At 39.8% G+C, this 8,241-nt stretch overlaps 1 protein-coding gene across 1 annotated transcript; it reads right to left on the bottom strand.

Annotated features, from left to right (window-relative positions):
* Nucleotides 1-2,746: 2,746 nt before the first annotated feature.
* Nucleotides 2,747-6,393, bottom strand: grk1b (G protein-coupled receptor kinase 1 b). The gene is made up of 7 exons (XM_071901029.2): nucleotides 5,695-6,393; nucleotides 4,920-5,047; nucleotides 4,381-4,538; nucleotides 3,898-3,981; nucleotides 3,679-3,803; nucleotides 3,316-3,517; nucleotides 2,747-3,030 (listed from the first exon to the last, which is right to left on the bottom strand). The coding sequence occupies exons 1-7, from the start codon at nucleotides 6,391-6,393 to the stop codon at nucleotides 2,747-2,749; spliced, it is 1,680 nt and encodes a 559-aa protein (XP_071757130.1).
* Nucleotides 6,394-8,241: the final 1,848 nt, after the last annotated feature.

Here is an 8,241-nt window from a genome sequence, read left to right as displayed (position 1 = left end):
GCTGTTTTTGCTGATGTCAAGCTTAATTAAGTAAGGGCATTCCTCAAAGATCTATCCTTGGTACACTCTTATTGCCATTTTACCTTATATAAATACTATACATTGTAATGTTCATATTATGCTGTTGGCATCTTGTATGCCATGGGCTCCACTCCAAACCAGGCTCCTGCTAGATTACAGTCTGCCTTTTGTGCTCTCCAGATACCTCTCATCAATCAATCAATCAATCAATCAATCAATCAATCAATCAATCAGTCAGTCAGTCAATCAATCAGTCAGTCAATCAGTCAACTAATCAATGATCAAACTAAGACAAAACAAAATATATGTCATTGACTCTCACTACTACTGCTAATCTTGATATACATAAATTCAATGGCATCCAAATTGAACGTGTACAATCATATGAATCCTTTGGAATATGGCTAGATTATCATTCAAGACCAATGGGCAACATCTCAAAAACGGGATGAAAATTATTTTTGTATCAAAACAAAGTGTGCTTCAAAAATAGAAAAAAACATTGTACAATCCACAGGCATACCTGTAATTGATATGGAGACATTTTATGTTTGCGTGCTGTCCCTTCTACTTTGAAGCCATTGGATGCAGTTTATGACAGTACCTAGTATTTTATTACAGGAGATAAATTTCAGACTCACCAGACTTACATCAACTCTCTGGTCATCTCTAAGAAGGAGAAGAGAAATGCAGTACATTATATTTATCTATAAGGCTGTACTTTTGAAGCTAGCCCTGTACTTCACATCTCTACTTGTTCTCATATCCAGTAGTTATGGAACTAGATCACAAGAATGGTTCATTTTAAATACTCTAAGCATAAATTCTGAACTTTACACTGTTAATTTCTGGTACTAGTCACTTTTTAAATGGAACAGACTGCAGATCATTTTGAAATCAGAATTTCTTGTGCCCTTCTTTGATTTTAAAGTAATATCTTTCATTTTCTATGCTGTTTCTGATTGCTTTTTGTAATGTACAGTATGTACCTGTATGTTGCTGAATGACTTCTGGAAGATGTGACTGAATTGTATTTGTATTTTTTTGTCATTTTTATGATTGTGTTTTCTCGATCTCGATCTGAATGAGACTACCTGATTAAATAAAGGATCAATGAAAACAGCCATTGAAATTTTGAACCGTCCTGTCGGTGTAATCATCCCTTAGAGTAATGATTATTACACTACAGTTATTAAGATAATGGTAGGTAAGTTTTATTACATCCACAAGTGGAAATGTATTATGTAAACAAGACTATTACATTCTAATCTGCAAATTGTTATTACTTTAAAGGTTTATTGTGTTAATGGGAAGTTCTCACATTGACAGTTGTGACAGGGTCCTCAAGGGTAAATGAGCCACTCTATGCGCGACTAAAAATATTTTCTAAAACACACGCTCTGTGAATGTGCACTACTGTCCAAAAACAGACCAAAAGAAACCCCAAATGAATCAGAAAATATGTTAAAACTGAAGACTTAACAATAAATAAACTCAAAGGGAGAAAAATCTGTGGAGTTGTGGAAGAGCATAAGTGCAGAGTCACCAGGGGAATCTTTCTGTCAAAAAACTGCCTCAGTAGATAGCAGCAAACCTGTAAGGAAACCAACTTTAAAATGGCGGGCCATGCAGAACCACACAATCGAGGGAAATAAAAACTGATTGGATGACTATTGGTAAACTTGTGTTAGTTTGGCCCCCTTCATACTGTATGACCCTATACATGTACAGTGGCATTGAGTCCCATGGTAGAAGGCAGGGGTCGCTGTTGAGCTGCACTGTTCTCCATATACTGTACTCACTGCTCTGGGAACTGAGAAAGAGAGCAATGACTGTCTTGTTTATGTTGAAGCTAATAACAAGGTTTTTGTATTAAACTCAGACCATTTTATACATTTATTTAACCAGTTTCTCAGCTTATTATGACAGCCATATAGAAAGTGCGGGAGTCATGGGAGGGGAAATCAGCACAGACCCATTTTGGTCGTCTTTTCAGTAATATTATGTTGTTAAACATTTAAGTATACAGTATGTTCATGCTTTGCACAATTTTATTGATTGCTTTCAACTCTTTTTAACTACATAGTTTATTTGCAGTAATATTAACTAAAACACTATTGTAATACAATGAGTAAGTAATTGAAAGTAAATAAAGTAAATAAAAGTAATTACATTACATTGTCATTACATCAGCTTTTCTTTGGTCAAAATACTTTACATTATATAAATATTACATGTGGTTCCTATTCAAAAAATATTTTATTTTACAGTTTTCTCTGAATTTACTAAACAAGAATAGTCGGTCACATGTAAGGTTACTGCAATGGTTATTTGTATAATTGTGTATTTACATTTTTTTGTTACATGTTTATCAAGTTATCTGACATTATGTACTGCTGCTGCTGCTGTTACAGTAGCATTTGTATGACAACAAAGAAAACGCTAAACCTTATTACAACATGGGTACATAATAACCTATACATTGTATTATTATATAAATACACAAATAAAATGCATTTATTACAATAATTACCGATTCATTGTACAGATTAAGAGTAAGTGGCACCAAATGAGCATGTTACAAATCTAAATCTGTTTAACTTTAATAGGTACTCTTCAGTTGAAATTCAGACAGCGATTGGTATACATACACCAATACGTAATCAACACATGTATCCTCACTGTTCACGCATCCCTCTCCTCTATTTCCATCTGTTGTTCTGACTCAAAGGATCGCACATCCTCCACCCTTGGCCTCTACATAGTTTGGGTCAAGATCACTGGGCAGCTTGCCGCCCGCCCCCCAGATATTCAGCTCTCCAAACACTCCCGTCTCGATCATCTCCTCCTGCCAGGGGATTGGGACATTGCCAGAAGAAAAGTCGTTGTAGAACTCGGTGTCCTTGCCATCTATCACCACGCCCTTAATTGTGCTGAAGGCGCCCACGTCGTCAATGTCTTTGGCATAGACCATCCTAGGATCAGGGACAAACGGTGGAGGCAGCATGCCTGTGGATAAAACACAGAGGACAAGTGTGAGAGTACAACATATTGGATCCACCTTGTTGTTACTGGGCTCAACCCCCTTTTGTGCCATCCATCTCTTGATTTTCTTAAGACTTGAAATTCTTTCTTTGACCTGTCTCTTCCCCTTTATCTACTCAGTGTAATTACAGTATATGAGGAGTAATCATGCTTACCTGAGGCAAGTTACTCCTTAATTGATTCAAGATATTTAGCAGTGTTGCAATCAATGCATTTCAGTGTGTTGATGATATTGTAGACGTCACCCACCTGCTTCCAGACGGCCCCAGTTAAGCTCCTTGAAGAACGGCTGGTTCTTGAGCTCAGTGCACTCATTGTTTTTGAACCCAAGGCGTTTCACTGGGTCCTTCTCCAATAGGGCTTCACAAAGATCCTTGCAATCTTTGCTGAAGGTGGGTGCATATGAAACTGGATCCTTCAAGATTCTGCGAGTCACCTCCTCATGCTCAACCTGAATGAAAGAAAACATTTTGTAAACGACAAGAGCATGGAACTTGAACCTATGATTTGAAGTATGAATTGTCACTGGACAAGAGTGAGCAGGTGTGCTGAGCATATTTTTCCCCATAAAATTAAATGAATTGATGTGTCTGCTCTACATGTGTTTTGTACCTTCTCTCCTCGAACTCTAAAAGGCCCTTTGGCTGCGATCATCTCATACAGGGTGACTCCCAGGGTGAAATAGTCCACTGTGTAGTCATACTCCTTTTTCTGGAGCAGCTCTGGAGCCATGAAGCCTATATACATAGACACACAATTTCATAAAGAATGATCATACAAATGTGTTCTACAGTGCTGTTCAATGTCACCTTAAGAAAATCCTCTCATTACCTGGAGTTCCTGCATATCCAGTAGTTTTCTCTTTTCCTGGTGGAAGTTCCACAGCGAGACCCAAATCTGAGAGGCGGACATGTCCTGAGTGAAAAGGGTTTGATTATTACAGAGCGCTGTTAAGACAAGGAATTTCTTAGTGGCGTTTGGATACTGTATGGACTTCACCGTTTTACTGTTCTAAAGGTAGTAAAACCATGTGCCATTGAGAGCAATGTGTATGCAGGTTTTCATTCCAAACAAAACACTACAGCAGCTGACTTCACTAATTGGCACACTTCAACCAGAGAGGAGGAACTAACCAGTGAAATCAGCTGCTAGCTTATTTGGTTGGAATGAAAATCTGCATACACATGGCTCTCACGGCACACGGTCGGAGACCACTGGTGTATGAGGTAGGTCTGAGATAGTGATTATGGGCTGTAGTGTCACACCCAGTAAAATCTTGCTGGTACATCCAATACTTCTGGGGAAAGTGCTCACCTGCATCATCCAGCAGTACATTCTCTGGCTTCAGATCCCTGTAGATGATCCTGTGCTGGTGGAGGTGCTCCAGCCCACAGATGATCTGGGCTGTGTAGAAACATGACCTCTTCTCATTGAAACCTGGATTCTTTTCATCCACATTATACATGTGAAACCTAGACCCAGTTGGGAAATGGGCATTGCGTGATGGAGAAGAGGAGGGTGGAAGAAATTTTGTTACACAGTATTTTGGAAGCATTCAAAGAGAGGCTGTGAGTGAGGAGAAGCTGTACAGCTCTCCTCGGGTTATTTTCTGACGTAATTACGCACCTGAGGGCCTAGTCTGTTTATTAGCTGTGAGGTTGATCTACCTTAGGCTGATTAGGAGAGATGAGATGAGTGGGACAGGACTATTCCCACACTGGTAACTACAGAAGCTACTGTGTAGCATGTCACACAAAGGCACAAAGGTTAAGACGCTGTCAGTCTATGGATATGTACTGTATATGTGTGTGTGTGCGTGTTTAAAGCTGTATTTGCTGTTTACGGAAAAGTACCTGAGGTCTCCGCCATTCATGATTGTCATAACTAGGCAAAGGTCGGTCTTGGTCTGGAAGGCATAGCCCAGCGTCACAATGAAGCGGCTGTGAACTTTTGCTAGGATACGCTTCTCCACAATTGCTCCCTAAACACAAACAAACATCAGAACATGATTAGCCCATTTCCTACAGCAAATGGCAGGGTTACAGGTACATACTAAATCTACAAAACTGGAAATGTACAATATACTGATTAATAGAAAGAATTATTTTATTGTAACCTATTTGAGTAAGTTGATTGCATGTCAATGCGATCACTTCTGATGTGATGTTGCACACCAGCGACTATAGATGGATGCATCTGCTCAGTGGTAGTGTACTACCATCGATGGTTACAATATATCTAAACAATGACAGTGATGTGTTGTTGCAGTTGTGCTCTCATACCAGTCAACAAAATTTAAGCAAAAGGTTAATCACCATTACAGAGTAATGCTTTTACAAGCAGGGGGGCTTCAGCCCAGGGCATTTTCTCAGTGTAGCTCTGAGCTGCTTTGTGAGCTCTTTTAGAGAGTCACAAGCTTCTTTGCATTGAGCCATTGTGGTTGAACTAAATCTCTGCACTTACTAGGTCATCTTTTCTCACAACCTTCTCTTTCCTATTTCCTACCAGAGGCCATTTATGTTATGAGGTTTCCAGAAGTATGAGATCACTTAGGGTGTATTTGATTGGCAATATGGCTTCAACTTTAGGTGGAGGTGGGTTATACCCAAGGCCACATCCATGTCTTACATCATAGCCTTTGCGTTTCTTCAGCCTCTTCTTGTCCAGCTTCTTATTGGCATACATCTTGCCTGTTGCCTTAGCCTGACAAGCATGTACTTCCCCAAAACCTCCTTTGCCAAGCACTCTGAAGTCCATGAACCACTCCTCATTAACAGGCTGGCTCTCCAGCCATTTGAACTGAACATAGCGCAGGAAGTACATGCTGTCCTTGAAGCCAGCCAGAGCCTTGGTCTCCAGGTGTTTGAGCAGCTGCTGCTCGCTCTCTTTGAACAGGTCACCACGGATGTTCTTGTGGTCTTCCTTAACTCGAGTGACTGCCTTCTCCTCCAGGAAGCTACAAAAGGTCTTGGCTGCTGACTGATAGTACTTATTGACTATTTTTTGGGCCTTCTGCACTCGATCCTGCTCTTGGGCCGTGATGTAGTCTTCTATATCTTTCCACAGCTGTCCAGCATTCTTATGAGCTGCCTCGCCGTCCAGGTACTGTTGGAACAGGCGCTTGCCGATGGGCTGTTTGATGCACATGCTGTCAAAGGCCGAGTCTACAGTTGTCTTCATGTGCTCACAATTCCTGATGTGTGGGAGATTCAGCTTAGCACGCATCTTCTTGTCACGCATGCTGGCTGCTGCAGCTCCGTCCACGCTGCCTCGGGCTGACACATAGGCAGAGTTAGCCACCACCGTCTCCAAACCACCGATGTCCATGGTTGCGTCTTGGCCTGGCACACACAAGACCAGGAAAGACGTTAATGACAGTGCTGGCAAATGCCTTCTCTTGATTTTGATCATACGCATAATGTATTACAGTCTTTGTCATAATTACTTGTAAACTAGACAAATGCACAGCTTTCCCTTCCTTTCCAAGCCAAGAGGGCAATAAAAAAGCCGTCGAAGAGGGCGTTGTATTTCGCATGCTATCAACAACAGAGCTGCAAAGATGCGAGGTATGGCTGCATTGCATTCTGGTCTATTGAGGCTACTGTCAGTAGAGAAATTGGTATCTCTTCCTGTTCTATGATGGATTTATACCTGTATGATTGTTGACTGTTGGTGCTAAATAATGAGTCTAGAAAGAGGCCCTTGCTGTTTGATTCTGAGGGGCTGAAACCAATACCTGACATTTATCATTGAGGTTTTATATAGCTGAAAAACTTTCTACTATCAAACTCCATTGTAGCTGCACTGGAAATAGCTTGACATGACATCACATTGTCTACATTACACAAGAAAAATACACCACCAAACAACAAAATGGACCTAGAAATACAAGATGCATCGTCAATAGCGGTTTCCTTTAATAATCTGCTTTAAAAATCTGTCTGGACCTATAAGCACTGAAAGTAATACTGGTGGCTGCATAGCTGCTTTCCATAATCCAATTAACACTGACTCTTGATACTGGAGATTTACTTTTATGCTACTGACCCCCATACTAATTAACATACATTTTTAGATTTGCTTTTAAATTTGTTTAAATAAGTGTAATGCGTGTAATGAGTTGTTAAATTTTATTGGTGAGCTTATCAAGCCTATTATATTGTTGCTTCATGGGGATTTTGGCGCTGCTGTTACAGGTAAAAAAAGAAGGCAACTTGAATATCATTTGAATTTAGCAAATGTGTAAATGCTGAGGTTTCCCAAAGTGAAGCTGATGCAAGGTTTTGTACCAAAACATGTTGGGCATTAGCAAATGAAACAACGGCTGTGAAATGTCTGCCTACATTACTTCAACTCTAAGGTGTCTGTGTTCCTCTTACATACTCTTATATAGTCTTTTCATGACTTAGGCTATTTTAATGACAAAGAAGTTCAATAGATCTTTATTGTGGGAATATTTTATAGGAACATTTTATAGTAAAAACAAAAAATCATTGGTGCAGGTCTGGGCAGTCATATCAATACTTCAACATGTTTTATTTGAAGATGACATTTTTTTTTTTCATTCAGGCAAAGGCCATACATATTGAATGTTGATATATAAAGCATTACTCACCTTACTTTTTCTATGTTGCAATGAGTCAAATGAGGGCTTGAAGGCAGTTAATTAAATCCACCAACGCAGCATCCACATATAGTTACTTTTCTTCTTTGCCACTTGAATGTTCTGCCATCAACTAGAAGATATGGAGATCATCTCTGTCCTGTTTCAACTCACTGACTCTCCCCTTCCTTCTCACTCTCGTTCCCGGTGTGTTGAAAAGGTCGGGGATCAGGTCGAGGTTTACTCTGCACTTGAAATCCTGCTTGATAGTTCATTAGCTGGTGGGGATTACTGCTTGACATTACCAGGGGGGAGCAACTTGGCAGAAGCTATTAGTGTAACTCAGCAGCAGGGGTGATTACTGATGAGGAAAGCTTTGCTAACTCAGAAGATATTCAACTCGTCCTGTTTTCCATAGAATTTATGATTGGTTTCAAGGAGCACATCTCAGAAATATCAATTGCAGACAAAAATGATTTACTTTAACTGATTTATCCTACTATCCTTGTTTCTCTATCCTAGTTTCTATGTTTATTAACAGATAAGGTCAGCAGTCCAATCAATATAGGTTG

Source organism: Centroberyx gerrardi, chromosome 11 (genome assembly GCF_048128805.1).
Source record: "Centroberyx gerrardi isolate f3 chromosome 11, fCenGer3.hap1.cur.20231027, whole genome shotgun sequence".
Lineage (NCBI taxonomy): Eukaryota > Metazoa > Chordata > Actinopteri > Beryciformes > Berycidae > Centroberyx > Centroberyx gerrardi.
This window is presented reverse-complemented; position numbering and strand designations above follow the sequence as displayed.

Bases quoted from the DNA above. Each gene is read 5' to 3' on its own strand.
- grk1b (XM_071901029.2), bottom strand. From the start codon at position 6,393: ATGGACATCGGTGGTTTGGAGACGGTGGTGGCTAACTCTGCCTATGTG. The intron at 5,048-5,694 runs GTAAGACATGGA...GTTTGTGTTTAG, and splicing joins AGAAACGCAAAGGCTATGAT to GGAGCAATTGTGGAGAAGCG. The intron at 3,982-4,380 runs GTGAGCACTTTC...CTTTTCACTCAG, and splicing joins TGTACTGCTGGATGATGCAG to GACATGTCCGCCTCTCAGAT.